General features: G+C 33.3%; 4 protein-coding genes across 10 annotated transcripts; all 4 read left to right on the top strand.

Annotated features, from left to right (window-relative positions):
- Positions 1–75: 75 nt before the first annotated feature.
- Positions 76–3,422, top strand: LOC143917638 (uncharacterized). Of its 3 annotated transcripts, none has more exons than XM_077439217.1 (3): positions 76–281; positions 1,413–1,527; positions 1,661–3,422. In XM_077439217.1, the coding sequence occupies exons 1-3, from the start codon at positions 120–122 to the stop codon at positions 2,770–2,772; spliced, it is 1,389 nt and encodes a 462-aa protein (XP_077295343.1). In that variant the 5' UTR covers positions 76–119; the 3' UTR covers positions 2,773–3,422. The 3 variants fall into 3 exon arrangements, with proteins under 3 accessions (XP_077295343.1, XP_077295345.1, XP_077295344.1); XM_077439218.1 differs by having other exon boundaries at positions 78–236; XM_077439219.1 differs by lacking the exon at positions 1,413–1,527.
- Positions 3,423–5,361: 1,939 nt separating this feature from the next.
- LOC143917818 (uncharacterized) lies at positions 5,362–8,663 on the top strand. Its single transcript, XM_077439412.1, has 5 exons — positions 5,362–5,597; positions 5,817–5,940; positions 6,016–7,222; positions 7,297–7,443; positions 7,570–8,663. The coding sequence occupies exons 1-3, from the start codon at positions 5,436–5,438 to the stop codon at positions 7,101–7,103; spliced, it is 1,374 nt and encodes a 457-aa protein (XP_077295538.1). The 5' UTR covers positions 5,362–5,435; the 3' UTR covers positions 7,104–7,222; positions 7,297–7,443; positions 7,570–8,663.
- A 1,475-nt stretch (positions 8,664–10,138) lies between these two features.
- Positions 10,139–12,502, top strand: LOC143917797 (uncharacterized). Of its 3 annotated transcripts, none has more exons than XM_077439387.1 (4): positions 10,139–10,182; positions 10,251–10,368; positions 10,829–10,952; positions 11,072–12,502. In XM_077439387.1, exons 3-4 carry the CDS (start codon positions 10,829–10,831, stop codon positions 12,214–12,216), a joined length of 1,269 nt encoding a protein of 422 aa, XP_077295513.1. In that variant the 5' UTR covers positions 10,139–10,182; positions 10,251–10,368; the 3' UTR covers positions 12,217–12,502. The 3 variants fall into 3 exon arrangements, with proteins under 3 accessions (XP_077295513.1, XP_077295511.1, XP_077295512.1); XM_077439386.1 differs by having other exon boundaries at positions 10,140–10,182; positions 10,256–10,368; XM_077439385.1 differs by having other exon boundaries at positions 10,139–10,368.
- Positions 12,503–13,552: 1,050 nt separating this feature from the next.
- On the top strand, positions 13,553–16,311 carry LOC143917796 (uncharacterized). 3 transcript variants are annotated; one of them, XM_077439381.1, is made up of 4 exons: positions 13,553–13,760; positions 13,839–14,026; positions 14,506–14,632; positions 14,841–16,311. In XM_077439381.1, the coding sequence occupies exons 2-4, from the start codon at positions 13,865–13,867 to the stop codon at positions 16,265–16,267; spliced, it is 1,716 nt and encodes a 571-aa protein (XP_077295507.1). In that variant the 5' UTR covers positions 13,553–13,760; positions 13,839–13,864; the 3' UTR covers positions 16,268–16,311. The 3 variants fall into 3 exon arrangements, with proteins under 3 accessions (XP_077295507.1, XP_077295510.1, XP_077295509.1); XM_077439384.1 differs by having other exon boundaries at positions 13,571–13,693; XM_077439383.1 differs by having other exon boundaries at positions 13,578–13,693; positions 13,791–14,026.
- The last annotated feature ends 1,523 nt before the right edge of the window (positions 16,312–17,834 follow it).

Genomic DNA, 17,834 nt, shown 5'->3' with positions numbered 1-17,834 from the left:
AAGCGGCTAGTAGTCCGTTTACCGCCCTAATATTCCCATGCACCAAATTAATGGTCGTATTATGTGATGTTAAGTACTATATCATGAAGTGACAGTTGGCGGTGTAGCAACAACAAGAGATGACTGCGATTGAGAGTGTAAATCCGTTACCAAATGGAAGTTCTAGCAAGTGTTGTTGTTGTCTAGGCACTTCCAGTCCCCGTAGTTTGGTGCAACCTTACTTAGATGATGGAGAGGTAGAGGTCTATTCCGAGATGATTCACAAATGTTTTGGTTTACAGGTAATTTTATTTTTACATATATATATATATATATATATATATATATATATATATATATATATATACCAGAAAGGCCTGACGGGTCAACCCCAGTGCGCCCTCCTGGCATCAATTAAAAACATCGACATACAATTTTAACAAAGCATCATATATGTATAATAGAGACGTTTATAGATATTTTTTGACAATTTTTTGATAAACTTACATTGTCTGAGCATTTTTTACTTTATCTGTGTGCGTAGTAACAATAGATGAAGTTTTGTGATCATGCGAAAATTCGAACTCGAGATTTTGACTGATTCGAACTCAGAATCGATCACTGATCACGTTTTCATGATCTAGAAAAAAATTGTGTGTGTGTGTCTGTGTATTTTGGGGATTTTTTGAACACCGTTAGTTCTATCGAACTGAAACTTAGAATCGGGTAGTGAAATTCTTATCAATACGACGTAAATTTTTTTCAAATTTTTAAGTTGACCGGAAATGGTACCTCCTTTATAGGTGTCCTCTTTTTTTTAGGTTTTTGAATTAAATTATCTCCCAATCCGCTGAAACAATCAGACTGAATTTTTTTATATGAAATATAAATTATAAATTTTATTCCCTAATATTTTTTGAATATTTTTACCTGAACCGGAAGTAGTACTTTTACTCTAGAAAATCGAGGGTTTTTATATGTATAATACTGATAGTGATTTTAAGTAATTAAAAAAAATTTAACCAATCCGACAACTGGAAGTAGAACTTTTGTCTTGTGCAAGTTTCCTTACATTTGAGCTCAATCTGTATCGAAAATGCTGTCATTGCTATAAGTATTTCATAACGCAGCCGGTATGTGTGAATGTGTCTGTACGGTTCAATATCGAATTTTGATTTGTGACCTTCTTAAATTGACAAACTCTGATAGGAAATGATTGACCTGGAGTCACAAACCAAGGTTTGGCCAGCAGCAACCAGTGGGACTCGAACCCGTGACCACTATATTTGAAAGGATATATGTTAACCACTAGTCTTCGCTGCTGGTTTGGCTTTCCACTATATCACCACTAACTCCAATGATCTATGTACAATACTCACATTCGTAAAGGTAGATTCAATAGCAATGATACATTTAATGGTGTTTTGTTTCAGATTGTAAGTCCACTAAAAGATTTGTATGTTATATGCGATTTTTGTGTAACGAGAGTCAGAAACGCCACCTCATTTCGAAGTCAAATTGAGATTGCTCTTGAAACGATTAAAAAACGTAAATATAATATGTATATTATATCGTAGAAAAAAGTTTAATGAAAATTTTGTGGTACAGTTTATATAAAAAATGTGTCAATAGTAATTGAACATTTGAATTACTCACCTCTTTAAATTTTTATATTTTTCAGATACTATCAATCGCACATTAGATAATGCAGTAGTTTGCGAGCGTGATAACGACAAGTATTTCAGCGATGATGATAATCATTCTGGCATTAATTCCAGTGATAACTATTCTACAAATTTTGAAATTGAAGGAAAATTTTCCAAAACAACAGAAAAAATCAACGAAATTGAAACTCATAAAGAACGGTCAACAAATTTAAAAAATTACAGAATAAAGACACAGAATAAAAAAACGCGAAAAAGAATTAAAAAAGACGTCTCTAATTTAAAACTTCCAAACGATGCTACAGAAGTAATCATTGAAAGAAGACAAGCAATTGGACTACAACCATTCGAATTGCAAACGATTGAAAAAAATGATATCACAAGTAAAATATCTGAAGCGATCGACAAAAGTAATCTCACGTGTAAAGTTTGTAACGAAACTTTTCCTTGGTATAATTCACTGAAACGTCACATGTCCGTTCATTTCCCTAACCATACTTGTAATGTTTGCGGAAAAAGTTTCCTCACCCTATGCAGATTGCAGTGTCATGTTCGAAATCATCTCGATACTAAAGAGAGCGTTTGCAATATTTGTAATAAAACTTATGCCAGTGCTGCAAGACTTAAAATGCATTTGCGGATCCACAGTGACGTGAAATTAAACAAGTGTCCACAATGTCCGGAACGGTTTAAAACATTTCATAAAAAAGTAAAACATTTAATTTCCGTTCACAATGACGAACCTAATAAATATAAATGCAAACTTTGCCCAAAGCGATTTGTAATATCGGGTCAATTGAAGAGTCATGTGAGAAGACTGCATGCGAAGGAAAGGAATCATAAATGCCAAGAGTGTTCTTCGTGCTTTTATAATCTAACCTCTTTAAAAATGCACATGTTGATGCACACCGGTGTTAAAAACTTCACATGTGACGTTTGTAAGAAGTCTTATGGCAGGAGTTGGACTTTGAAAGAGCACATGAAAATACATAACAATGTTAAGACTTATGTTTGTCATATTTGCAGTAAGGCGTTTACACAAAAATGTACATTAAAGGGACATATGAAAATTCACGGGAAGGACAATCTAAGTGAAAATGGAAGTAATGAAGTTAATGAAAATATTTGAAAGTCTATGTATGTACATATGTATGGCAATTTAAAAAATGGGTAGCCGTTATACTCCATTACAGGATATTGAAAGTTTGTTAGTCAAAAACAACGTATTTTTATATTTTGATTGATTGTTAATTTTTTTATTTAAACTTTTATAAATGAAAACTGGAAAGAGTAACAACGAAATGCTTTAAACTTCAAAGTTTAAAACTATTTAGAAATGAAGCCACCGTTCATTATTTTTTATGTTTATTTTTAACTATTCGTTTTACCCGACATCGTTCGGTATTTGAAATATAAATCGGTTAAACATGACTAATCTAATAGTAAATTTTCTGAAACTAAAATTAAAAAAAGGAATCGGAACTCGAAACTGAAACAGGATCCTTGATCTGGAAATGAAAAAAAAATCCAGAACCGGAATTGAAACCAGACCCGGAAATCGGAATCTAAATCGAAAACGGAATTGAAATCGATATCGATATCGTCGTTATAGAAAATTAGATTTTTTCGAAACGTCATGAATTCTACGAACCAAAACTTACATACATACAAAGTCTCTTTCGATACTATATGTATATTAGAAGATATACTTTTTATTGTAAAATAACCTTGATTATTTTTAATAGTCATTTTGGAAATAAAGATCAAATTTAATATTTGAACTTTAAATGTTTTTTTTTCACCTTTACGCATACAATTTCAGCAGCAAAAAAAGTTCCGTATCCTGGCTTATATTATATTTGTAGAGAAGTTATACTGAATGAAAGTTAATGCTTCTGGCTTTGAGAGTGAAATATGCACTGCTTCCTTATTATTATTCCTTTACATACCTCTTATTGGCGTAAATTTTCTCATGCAATTAATTTGTATTAATAGTGTTGCGTAGGGGTGGGTGGAAGATTCAAATGAAAGGCCAAAGTCGCTTCACAGCATTTATTGGATGATTCAGGAGGTCCACACGCAGCCAGCGCACTTTCCAGAATGATCTGATATGGCCTCCTTAAAAAGTGAAGATCGCTCACTACAGCTTCTCCGATCCGTTTGTTTCTCCATTGTTTAGGCACGTACAGTTTTAAGTGAGTCTCACGCTTTTTCGGTCGTTAGGCCAATTTGGAGGTCTCCATTGTTAGCCACCGAATGCACTTTAGGCGGCCGTTAATCTCCATAATGTCCCCACGTTATAGTAGTAATAAGTATTTCATAAATACAGGAATTTCATTTAGTAGTTACTAAAAGACGGATACTCGTAAGAGCAATCTTAAAATATAATTCAACAGTGTAGAAAACAGGAGAGCAAGAAAAGGTTTCGCTACGAAGCTAACAATAGCCATAACTCCAAAATGCCATCTTGCCTTGAGAAGGCTCCTTTTAGTAAAAACTCAAAGAATAATTGATGATTTCTGCATTATCTCATGAAACATAAGAACATCGTAGATTCCTTTTTTCTCTATCTTAAGAGTGATGCCTTTGGGCGATTATACAGCTGGCTATCGCGGGCAGAACAAATATTAACAAGTTGATCATGGTGTCGGCCAAGCGCGAAGAGGTATGATATGATTAAAAAATGAAATTCAGTTCAGATATAATTAAAAAATAAAATTGGTAACACCTAAAATACGTAATATCCAGTTATGTAGAAGGACGGGCACAGCCCTTTACTTTTAAATATAAAATTTATATTTAACGTTTCCAATATTTATTTTTTGCAAAACATTTCAAAAAATAAAAATGTTTTAATAAAATCAATTTTGGCCAAATTTAATTTTTTTTGTTGGAAGGGATACACAGATTCAGTATTCCGAAACTTATTTTTTTAGCACTCTACCATTGATAATATATGAAGGTCAGCAGAAATATAACAGAGAACGATCTCTTCTTTCCATATCAACTATATGTCCTTGGTATTGTTGCGTGGACGTGAAGAGGGGGTTTCCAGAATCGGAGAGAAAGACGCAGAGGGTTGTAGAAGTCGTTTATTGGTCTGCTCTCGTCGGCGCTCCAGGTCGGAATGGTTTCCAGGCCGAGAGCGCCCCATATTTATACCCGTTGGGCACAACATACATACATACACATTAGTGGCGTGCGCTGAAATTCTCTCTCTTTTTGTCGTACAGCCTTACTCAAGGTGCACGAGCAGGATACAAGAGGAACAGCCTGTTCCTCTTGTATCCTGTTCGTGCACATTAAGTAAGGCTGTACGACAAAAAGAGAGAGAATTTCAGCGCACACCACTAATACACATGTAATACCTATTGGTCAATGAGTGGGGCGATCCCATTGGCCGTTATATACGGCTTATTCATTCGGCGAGGACATTTTGGCGCGAACGAGAGATCAGGTGATTAGCACTCGTAAGCCATCGGTCCACGAGCACCACCCACCTAATATTTACGTTACAGTATCTTGTCGGAGGGTAACTTTTTTGCATTTAAAATAAAAATTGTCTGGTTTGGTCCTTGCGATTTTTTCATTCTAGCTCTACTGAAATCCGATTTAGATATGATACACCTGGGCGGTTATTCCTGTCGGCATCATCGTCTGGCCGTCAAGTTATAAATCATCCAGAAAAAATTATCGTTGAATAATGGTCGTTATACGTGGTATTGAGATATTGTAGCGAAAAGTGACAGTTGACAAACTCACGTTAAAATCTGCCAAATGGTATTTTGATGTATGATGGCTTCGTTTGTGAGTCCAGGACCTTTAATCAGAAGTGGAAATATTTGTTGCTGTTGTTTGGGTAACTCCAATTTGCAAAGTCTGGTTCAGCCCCATTGTGACAACGACGATACTGAAGTCTACTCTGATACGATACACAGATGCTATGGCATACAGGTGCATATAGTCTTTTTTTACATTAGAATAGAGAATCAAAGTAATACGAGAAATAGTCGATATGTAGGTAAAATTAGTGAAAATTGTAAACTTAAAATTATTGTTTATGGGCATTATATGTATAAAGCTGATGATAATATGCAATACATAATTTCTTAACACGAGAATCAAACTCAAAATAATGTTAGATAAATAATGATTATGACGTTTTAATTTCAGATGATAGGAAATGATGATCCAATAAAACATTTATATCACATATGTGACACTTGCATCATGCGATTGAAAGATGCTTCTACATTTAGGCTTCAAATTGAGATGTCTTACGAGTCATTACAAAAATGTAAATATGTACAATATATTTAAAATCTTAGCAGTACCCAACCTGCCAATCAAATTAATCTATATGTATTTTCAGATCTCATACATGAAAATTTCGTCGAGGAAGTGACTTGTAAATTTGAGACTACTTTTAACGACGCTGAAAACAATTTTGACGCTGACGATAGCTTTAGTTATCCTACAAATCTAAAAACTGAAGAATTATTTGAACCGTCTCTCAGTAATGATCTCAAGATAGAAATGAAACAAAATGAGATTAAAACCAAACCAAATAATGTTATAAGTAATAGTATAGACAAAAAATTGAATAAAAGTGTTTCAAAAATTGGTGGAAAAACTTCCAGAAAAGATAAAAATGGAATTTCAAAAAAAGTTAAGAAAATCGTCACACAAACGAAACCAAATATTCAAAAAATAAAGGCGAAACGTGTTAGGAAAGTAGAGGTGAAACCATTTAAATTAGATGAAAACGACGTCACATGTAAAATTTGTAATGAGACTTTTCCTTGGCATTTCACACTTAAATGTCACATGTCTGTACATTTCCCCAATCATATTTGCGATGTATGTGGTAAATTTTCTGTAACTAAAAAAAATTTCCAAGCTCACGTCCGCTCTCATTTACATAAATCGGAAAAAACATGCGAGATTTGTAATAAAACATGTGAAGCCCGTAATTTCCATTTGCACATGCGAAATCACCGCGATATAAAAATAAATAAATGTCCACAATGCTCGGAACGATTCAAGACCTTTCGTCAGAAAGTAAAACATTTAATCGACGTTCACAATGATGAACCAAATAAATACAAATGCACACTTTGCCCAAAACGATATTTATTGCCCGGCCCTTTAAAGAGCCATGTAAGGAACGCTCACTTAAACGAAAGGAAGCATGAATGCACGGAGTGCTTGCATAAGTTTTTCTATCTAAACGATTTAAAAAAGCACATGTTGAAGCACACTGGTGAGAAAAACTTCGAGTGCGATGTGTGTAAAAAACGTTATGGCAAACGCTGGACCTTAACAGAGCATATGAAAATACACAATAACGAAAAGAATTATGTTTGTCCAACTTGTAGTCGGGCCTTTACGCAAAAATGTACTTTAAAGGTGCACATGAAAACTCACGAAAAAGAGAAACTCGAAAGTGATTTCACATAAAACAAATGGATTTGCCACAAGTGATATTTTTTAGAGTAAGTGTGCACGTTATAAAATGTTTTCCAATATCAAATTAACAAATTTTCACGCCACATCACTGACAATTCTAATACAATTGGGTGAGACGTTTTACAAGTATATTCAAATATAGTATTTCTATTATATATGTATTAAATATGTTTATTAATTTTAGATATTTCTGCTCGAGGAATTTCCCAGTCGGGATTCACATGTATAGTAGCCTGTTGTTGACTTTCACCCTGCATCTTGAAAGTACATACAATAACTTCATTGAGTGCAAAATTACTTAATCGCAAAAAACTGGCGATCGAAGCTAACGGTACGTATTTATATACCTATACAATACATATATGTCAATTTTGGTGATCAAATAATGCTCACAGAAATATTTTACTATTAGAATGATTATTATTACTTATTGCTTTACTATTTTATAATTTTACAGATCCTCTAGTAATGCAGTGCAGTGCAACTTTGAATAAAACAGAAAACTTTTTCAATATACCTACATATATTGTATATGATATTATGTTTTAAATAAGCGCATTCAACTCATATCTATTATAGCTTTAAAATATGTATTGTCAATGGTTACACAAGTACATAAATTGCCAAAATATTTACATATATAAAGGCAATGTTAACTGTGAAACTAGCAATAATGGAGGTACGATTGGTTTGTTTTAAGAAATTTTATAAAATAGCATGAATTAGATGTATGTATGTAATTATCTATTTAATATGCTACTTCACATTGTATGACAGTAGCATAAAAGGAATTGAGTAGTATTTATCCAAGAATGGAGAAAAACGAGAGTCAAAACTTTGCCTTTGCCTATATGTATGTATATACTAATTACATAAAATATAAAGAAAGCTGGCTCTCAAAATTAAAAATTGAAGTGTCATTTCGGCTAATAAGTAGAAATAGCTCTAGTTTTATTATTAAATTGGACTATTCCTTGTTTGTCCAAAAAACTTACTTACAATGTACTTACTAAGGTATTACCCATTATGAAACATTTAAAAATGTAAAACGCTTATTTCGTCACACTGTTCCTACAAATTTTACACCGACAATGCGCATGCGCACACTGATTGCTCGGTAAACGGGTTACATCTCAAATGTGAATCGCTACGAAAATCGCTCGCGCTGGTTTCCTGTTACACGAAAATACGTCGAACAGGAAAATTTCCGTACAGAAAACTGCTCAAATATTGAAAACTGCCCCAGTTTTGAGCAATTTTTGGGCAGTTTTCTGTACAGCAATTTTCCGGTGCGACAAGAGAGCCGTGCGGTCGAGTTTCGTAGCAGCGGTTATCCTGGTAGCGATTCACATTTGGGATGTTATCAACCGATTTTTTGAACATACGTTGTTACGACAATCTGCAGTATTTTAAATGGTGCTAACTTTTTATAAAGTGGTTACTAGTATATAGATATAATATAATTTTTCATACTATGTGTAATATTATTTCGACAATAAAAATAAATCGAATCATTCATGGTATTTATTACAAATATGTCTTCAAATAGTCTTTTTTGTTTTAATTTTTATGTGTATTGCTAGCCAACAGCATGTATGCATTTACTATGTCGATCCAACACCTGGTAGTTTTTTTATTTTTATCCATTTTATTACCATTAAATTACCATAATTTATTTTTCATAAATGAAAATAATTCAAAATCTTATAGCTGCATATGATCCTATTTTCTTTATATGCGATAACATGTGTATTTGGGGGCAGGAGGGGCATTTCCCTCCCCCCCCCACTTAAATTTTGGCCACATTAGGAACATGCATGTCATTTGACAAAATACCATGAATCTTAATCAAATCTAAAAATTAAGAGTGACTTATAAGGCGGGTGATAGGTTTCCTCCGTTTTCAAGAACTTCGTCAACATACCCGCTTCATTAACATAGACATACTTATACACTTGTATACCCAAAATTATAATAAACCATAATTTATTCTAACAATAAAAATAAGTGTAAGGGGGAGTAAAGATCACGTCGGGTGAACCAGTGTAGCACGCGGGACAGGTGTATTGACCGTATCCCGGGCTTACGAAACACAGTTTGTGTAGTTTGTAAGAGGATCGTTTATTTTTGTTCAACTGTTACAATGGTTATTGTATGTACAAAGAGGTTGAGCTTCGGAGAAATGAGCTGGTTGAACTCCAGAGGTTCACTCTGGTGTTGGGAGCTGGTGCGTCGCTTTATATACGTTCTGGCATGTAGCGTGCCGTGTGCGGACGCTTTGTCTTCATTTCCAGGACACGTGTGTTGGAGACACGTGTTGACCTATTTTCGAGGCGCATGCTTTATAGTGTGGCGGCGGCTCAACTGGCATGTTAATGCACGTGTTTATTATATGACAGCTGAAGACAGAGTGAGTAGTAGCTCTCCGAACCCAGCCGAGTTGGTTCCCACTCGCAGGAAGGCAACCAAACTCGACCATGTCGTATAAGCGAGCCGCCACAATAGCTATGGGGTTAGCGCCAAGACGTCGTTCATTTGAGAATGGGGTCGAGTGCCACGAGTAAATGTCTTTTTAAGACACGTGTTACGGTATCCTGATGACATCACTGTTGGGTTTCGTTCGTTTTACGATCGAGCGATGAACTCTTTCTTCTGGAATGGTTGAAGGGGACATTGCCCTTGAGTTATGCATGTTTGTACAGGATCGATGATGAGCTCACTGGTTTTGATTCGTAATAGCCCAAGTCGTGCTATATTCCTACAGAAGCTTCTAAAAAACACAATTGTGTTTCGTTAGGCCGGGATACCTACCAGGATAACCACCGCTACGAAAATTGCTCGCGCGATCTCCTATCGCGCTAAAATTCGTCGCACAAGAAAATTTCCGTACAGAAAACTGCCTAAATATTGCTCAACAAATGCTTTTTTATACGAGATTTGGACAATTTTTCTGTGCGACGAATTTTCGTGCGACAGGAGACCCGCGCGAAACTGACATATTTTGAATGGTTGTTAAATCTCGCGTTTAGATGAATCTTTTTTATACCCGTTTGACAGTCTAAACATCAAAGTGAGTTATCAACATTGGTGTTCACAATATTAATACGAAATTAATAAATGCAGAAGTATGGTTTTAAGTAAAGCTTGCTGCTGCTGCTTGGGCGAGTCAAATCTTCACAATCTTCTATTGCCGAAACATCATCATGGACAGAAGGAGATCTACGCCGATATAATATACAAATGTTATGGCGTACAGGTGAATATGGGTCACTGTACAATATTGGGATTGGGCTCCATATATTTTTACCCCGAATAAAATATATACATTTGATACTGAATATTGCTGCTCAGATTTGGAGATTTGGATCGACTCTGAATTTGATTTATGTACAATATGTAAAAATTTATAATAAATTTATATAGTCTAAATCCATAGATTTCTCTATGGATAAATAAATAAATAAATTGTTAATTCCGTTTTCTTCAGCTTTTCGAAATACAGCGATTTATGTAATAAAAAATGCTGCAATGTTTCGAATTAATTGTCTAGGAAGGTGCATTGAGTTTACCTGTTAGGCCTTCCTAGTATATATATAATAATAAAATATCAGGTTAACAAAACCCCAATTAATACAAACCAAATTAACATATAGGCTGATTTTTATCTTGGATTGAAAACTTAAAATTGATAGTTCTCACTGTAAATTTTATTTTAGATGGTTACTGGAAGTGATTTACGAAACGATTTATATCTCATTTGCGATATATGTATAACACGACTGAGAAATGCCTTTTTATTTCGACTTCAAATGGAGATTGCTTATGAAACATTTCAAAAACGTAAATATACAATATTTTAAAATGTGGAATATGTTAAGCATTTGATTTTTTTCTACAGTTCATTTATTTAAGCGAAAATTTTTAATGTTGCACAATCAAACAACTATGTATGCTTTCAGACCTCATCAGTAACAGTCACTTAAACAAGGATTTGTGCATATCCGATGAGCAAGTTTCTTTAAACAATGGTGCTGATGAGAATTATAAGACTGAACACAGCGACAACTACCATTCAGATGCTAATGATGAAGAATTTTGCATGTCATCTCAAAATGAAACTTCCATAGATACAACTAAATTTAGCGACGCTAAAATTACACCAAATACTTTAATAAATGACCATTCTGATTTAGTGTTACAAACTAATATAATAGGAAACAAAGTAAAGCCTTCGAAACATAATAGAAAGAAACAAAATGAGATCAGTAATGGTAATGAAATTGGAAAAATCAATTCTGAACACAAAAACCGTATGCTTTGTAAAGCCGGACGTTTTTCAGATATTAATACCCACGGTAAATTAATAGTAGATACGAAACAGTTTAACATAAATAGCACTGATCTTACATGTAAAATTTGTAATGAAACATTTCTTTGGAATAGGACACTCAAAAAACACATGTCTGTTCACTTCCCAAATCACATTTGTCATGTGTGTGGTAAAGCTTTCGTTTTTAAAAAAGGCTTCCTTTTTCATGTCAATTCCCATTCAGATAAATCAATGAAAACCTGTAAGATATGTAAAAAATCTTATGAAGGCTTAGGTAAACTGCAACTTCACATGCGGTCACATTCTGATTTACATCTACACAGATGTCCACAATGTCCGGAGCGATTTACAACGTTTTTAATGAAAGTTAAACATTTAATTGATATCCATAACGACGAGCCTAATAAATATAAATGCAAACTTTGCCCAAAACGATTTCTCATGGCAGGATATCTAGCAAGACACATTCGAAAAGATCATTTACAAGAAAGGAAGATTGAATGCTCCGAATGTCACGAGCGTTTCTATTCTACTTCTGAATTGAAAGGGCACATGTTAAAGCACACAGGTGTTAAAAGTTTTCATTGTGACAAGTGCACTAAATCTTACGCCAGACGAAAAACATTGAAGGAACATATGAAAATTCATAATAATATCAAGAATTACGTTTGTATGATTTGTAGCAGGGCGTTCACACAAAAGTGCACTTTAAAGGGGCATATGAAAGTACATGGCAAGATTAAAGATACCAGTCAAGAAATTGATAAGACTTAGCTCAGTATATGCTTGGATACATATGTATATGACCTATGGGTCACCAAGTAATTCGTTATTCAAATCACCTAAAATACATAGACTTTAATGAAACGGGAAATAAAATTGCGCTTAGTAATTTTTACCCTCTGATCATGTAAGGTTTTCAAAACTCAAATAATTTACCTACATAGTTAAACAAGAAGTTGCTGACCACTAAATGTTAATTTTATGTTAATAGTGATATGTAATCAAATATGTACATTTACAATATATGATGTAAAATTAAATATATAGAAAAGCAATCAATCCTTTTTTTTTTTCAAGATACCTTACAATTCGGTTATAATAAATTTATTATGCAATAGTAGCAATATTGTCTCCAAAACAATAAATACATGTAAATATTAATGAAACATGTGTCTTGGACACAAATTATACACATGAATATGGTTAAAATTAAAGTTCAATTAATTAGTCCCCTATAATATATCATCATCATCATCACTTTTGGCACTCGCCATCCATTGCCGGATGAAGGCATCTTCAAACACGCTTCCATTCGTTTGTTTTGGACAACTCGCATCAATCTCATCCCACACATTTTTCTAATTACATCCACCCATTTACCCCGTGGCTTCCCTTGAACCTGTTTATATTCTCTCGGGTATTGTTCGAGCACTTATTTCGTCCATCTATCATCCGTTCTTCTAACTAAGTGACCCGCCCAGTGCAATTCCAGTCTCTTTATTTTATTGAATATTATTTTTAAATTACTTCTAATGTCGATTTAGATTAAACCAAATGAAATAACTACTCTTGTCATACTTCTCCCCACGTATTTTGTGTACTACTCTTCGTTAAGCCAAGCATATAGCGTTTCATACTTTGAGTTGACTAAACTTCATGCAGCATTCTGATGCTCAATGTTCAAGTTTTGCATTCATAACACTTGTCGAAAATCTTTTTCTTGAGGCATTTCAGATTTGAAAATGTAATTTATCCTCTCGGTTCGGTGATTATTTCGCAAAAAGCGATCTCGTGCAAGTCACTAAAATCTCGATCACGGAACATCTGGCACCCAAAAACTCCATCAATCGAAAGCTACCTACGCGGAATATTGTTCTAGCGAAAACTCGAGTGCTAGATGTTCCATGATCGAGGTTTTAGTGACTTACTTTAGTGACTTACACCCTAAAATCTGTCACGAGAAAACTGGTTAACCAATTTTAAGGTGTGACCAGTTTTCTCGTGACCAGTTTTAGGGTGTCACCAGTTTTCTCGTGACCAGTTTTGGTGTGATGAGTGATCACGTGTGACCGATCTAGAGCGACCGGTTGTCCTGTGACCGATTCACATTTGACTAGTAATCACCGAACCTTATATTTGTATTGTATTTAGCTGATAGTTCGGAGATTAAGGCCAAAAATTTTATATGTCAAAGCTGACCATAAAAAGCCTGAAAAACCGAGTGAGGCTAATAAAAAGCTCGTAAAAAGTAATAAGCTTTCGTATATATTTGTTTTATATCACAGATCGATTAAATATCTACAACTTTCGGATAAGTATTGAATTTTTAACACGTTTCGTTTTAGTACTTTATATTACGTGTTGCACGATGTAAACAGCGTTCAATTTGACAGATCTTATTACGGAATGTCATTAACAAATGTCAAACTTTGTTATGATGTCTACTCGTAATGCACAAACTCGAAAAGGATGCTGCTTTTGCCTTTGCGGTTCCAGTCTTCTTAGCTTACTATTGCCAAATTCTCAATATGGACGGGCGGAAATATATGCGGACATGATATATAAATGCTATGGAATCCAGGTAATATATGTATATATAATTAAGGCTTGAATTTTTCTGGTAAGTATTTAAGTCTATATTTGTCAGTATTTAAATATGAAGGGTAAGTAATTATATTAAATGGCCAGTATTTATATTAAACAGTCAATATCCATCGTTCCGTATACAAGTGGTCAGTATTCATGTTAAATGATAAGTTTCATTTTGACGAATGACCAGTATTACTTTTTGGTTGGTATCATCACAAGGTTGATATGATCTCGATAGACAATTCCATCCAACTATTTAGCGAATGTACGTTAGATTTTTATACTATCTTGTTATTTATACTGACATTTAATAATATAATACTGACCATTTTGTTACTAAAATACTGGTTGAAAACTTATTTATATATTTTCCGAAATTGATTTATATACTGTCCATTTAATTTGTTGTCTATAATTACCTGGATTTTCTAAATTCAACTTCACATTACAAAGTATTGTTTTAATTTTTAGATGTTCGTTGGAAATCATGATGTTCCAAAAAATTTATGCTATATTTGTGGTTCTTGTGTGACACGATTGAGAAGCGCGTTTTCATTTCGGCTTCAGGTTGAAATTGCATTCGAATCATTGCAAAACGGTATGTACATATGTATAAAATCTACGTTCATACATTTCTAAACAGCTTTAGTTGTTCATTATTTAATTTCGAATGAAGGATTCTCAATTTTTTTCTTTTTTAGAATTGTAATAAGAAAAAAATCTTTGGCATGTTAACTGATAATAGCATTCATACTGTTTTTTTCCTTTACTTTTTAACCATATTGTAATTTAATTTTTCTTTATAGAGCTCATCGATTGCAAATCTTCTAATCAAGATAGTGGTAGTTTTGACCGAATAAATGATGTTATAGAACATTCTGATAATGATTCTGTTGACACCGATTTCACCGATGGTTATGAAAACAAAATATGTATTCCATCTGAGATATTGAAAGTTGAATTCAGCAATACTGACACAGAAATTAATAATACCGATACAATAGACAAATTAAATATTGATGACGATGAAACACAAAGTATAATTCCAACAGTGAACCAAATCGAATTAAAAACAACGACTTCTCTGGAAAATAAAAATATCTTTCCTAAAATAACCCATGTTAAAACAATAAGAAGGAAAGTAATAAGTCAAAAAGAAACTTTACAATTAAATGAAAACGATGTTAAAGAAGAAGCTATTTCTCCGAAGAATGAAATTGTCCTTTCTAAAACGATCAATGCTAAAAGAAAAAGAAGGAAAGTAATTATTCCAAAAGAATCCTTTCAATTAAATAAAAATAATGTTAAAGAAGATGTTTCTTCGAAGAATGAAAATGCCCTATCTAAAACGGTCAATGATGAAAGAAAAAGAAGGAAAGTAATAACTCGAAAAGAATCGTTTCAATTAAATGAAAATGATGTTAAAAAAGCTATTTCTCCAGAGAACGAAATAGCTAAAACGATCAAAGCTAAAAGAAAAAGGAAAGGGAAAAGATTAATAAGTCACGGAGAATTGTTTCAATTGGATAAAAACGACGTTACCTGTAAATTTTGCAATGAAACATTTCCATGGCACAATTCATTAAAACGTCACATGTCTATTCATTTTCCTAAATACATTTGCCATGTATGTGGTAGGTTTTATCCATCAATAGAGCATATGAAATTGCATGCGAAAACACACGAAATGAAAAAGTATATAAAAACATGTGAAATATGCAACAAAACGTTTAAGGGTTCACATTATTTGTGGATGCATATGCGTACTCATTCAGATTTCAAACATTTGCATAAATGTCCCCACTGTTCAGAAAGATTTACAACTTATTATATGAGAGCTAAACATTTGATGGATGTTCATAACGATGAACCAAATAAATTTAAATGCAAACTTTGTCCTAAACAATATTTAATGTCGAGCGCCCTTACAGCACATGTGAAAAAAGCTCATTTACTAGAAAGAAAACACAAATGTCAAGAGTGCGACCAACAATTCTTTTATCCCATGGAACTTCGACGGCACATGATAAAGCATTCTGGCATTAAAAACTTCCAATGTGAAGTATGCAAAAAGTCTTACGCTAGGCGGTATACATTACAAGAGCATTTGAAAATTCACAATAATGTTAAAGACTACGTCTGTTCTATCTGTAGTAAGGCATTTACTCAAAAATGCTCACTGAAAAATCACATGAAAATGCATGATAAACCTAAGGATAGTAACGAAAATTAAGATGTCGCCAATATATTTACAGAATTTTTAAGAAAAATCTCTTTGTAGTGAGCTTTGCAAAAACCAGCTGATGTTAGGATCAGCAAAATGTTAATCAAACTTCTCTTGAACCTTTATTCAGTTAGCCGGTGTAATGACCCCCAAAATATCTGCATCAACGGCAAGTTTACTGGAAAACTGCCTCATGAAATTTTATTTGAAAAATTGAATATGTACATATGTTCTTTCATTAGATAATAATTACCTTTAATCTAACCATATGGCCTTCCAGTAAACTGATCACAAAGCCAGAAACAGAAGTTGCATAATTAGACATACATATGTATATTATGTATTAAAAAATTGAGTTTCTAATATTATTAGCTGTGTTGATATTTGATAATTTCATTTGGGATTGAAAGAAGAAAAAATGCAATTTCATATTAATAAAATAAAAAATAAAAACACATTTTCAATTTTGTTTTAATTATTAAGAAATAAAAATGAAAATTTAATATTTATTATTGAATTAACATTTTTAAAATGTGTGAATGGTCATTGAGTTACATAGTTAAAGAGCTATCTTTATTAATTTAGCGCCTAAACAAAAACTAAGTTCTCATCACACTTAAAAAATGAGCTTAAAAAATACAATAATCAAATATTTGTTCACAATCAATTATTTTTCGCGATTAATAGGCATTTATAGTAATTAAAATTATATACAAAATGACTTGATAGCATAAAAAACTGATATATACATAATAGTAGTGTATATCAGTTTGTAGTAGTGTATATCAGCGTAGTGATTTTGTTTAATGTTACTAGATTATGACTTTCGTTTTAAAATAGTATTTATCAATCAACCGTAATGTAACATCGCTTTGTTCAATATAATTTTCACGGTTCGGTGATTACTAGTCAAATGTGAACCGGTCACAGGACAACCGGTCGCTCTAGATCGGTCACACGTGATCACCCGTCACACTAAAACTGGTCACACCCTAAAACTGGTTGACCGATTTTGGGGTGTGACCAGTTTTCTCGTGATCAGTTTTAAGGTGTGACCAGTTTTAGTGTGACGGGTGATCACGTGTGACCGATCTAGAGCGACCGGTTGTCCTGTGACTGATTTACATATGACTAGTAGTCCGTTTACCAATTTTCACATCGCTCCACTATATATGGAGGCGCTAAAAAAAAGTTTTTGGCGTCACAAAAAATAACTGAAATGTACATAAAGACAATTTAAAACAGTTAGCGCAGTCGTTAACCTAAATGGTAATGCCTTACTTTTACAAGATTTTTATTATTATTTTAAAATTGGTTCGGTGATTATTCCGCACAAAGCAACCTCGCACACGGAACTTGAGTGTCAGATATTATGCATTTGCGATTTTCGTGGCAACAATTGTTGTGTGCGCGATCACAGTGTGTCACAAAATCCGTTTACTGTTGAATTGTTTTATATAATCCAGATAATAAAGGTTCAACTTTAATTATTTAAAAATTGTATTGAATTGAATTGAAGACATTATTAAAAGTATAATATAATATATCAGATTCTTAAATACTAAAATAATTCGAA

This window comes from Arctopsyche grandis, chromosome 10 (genome assembly GCF_051622035.1).
Source record: "Arctopsyche grandis isolate Sample6627 chromosome 10, ASM5162203v2, whole genome shotgun sequence".
Lineage (NCBI taxonomy): Eukaryota > Metazoa > Arthropoda > Insecta > Trichoptera > Hydropsychidae > Arctopsyche > Arctopsyche grandis.
The sequence above is the reverse complement of the archived record's forward strand: the minus strand, read 5'-3'. Positions and strand labels throughout refer to the sequence as shown.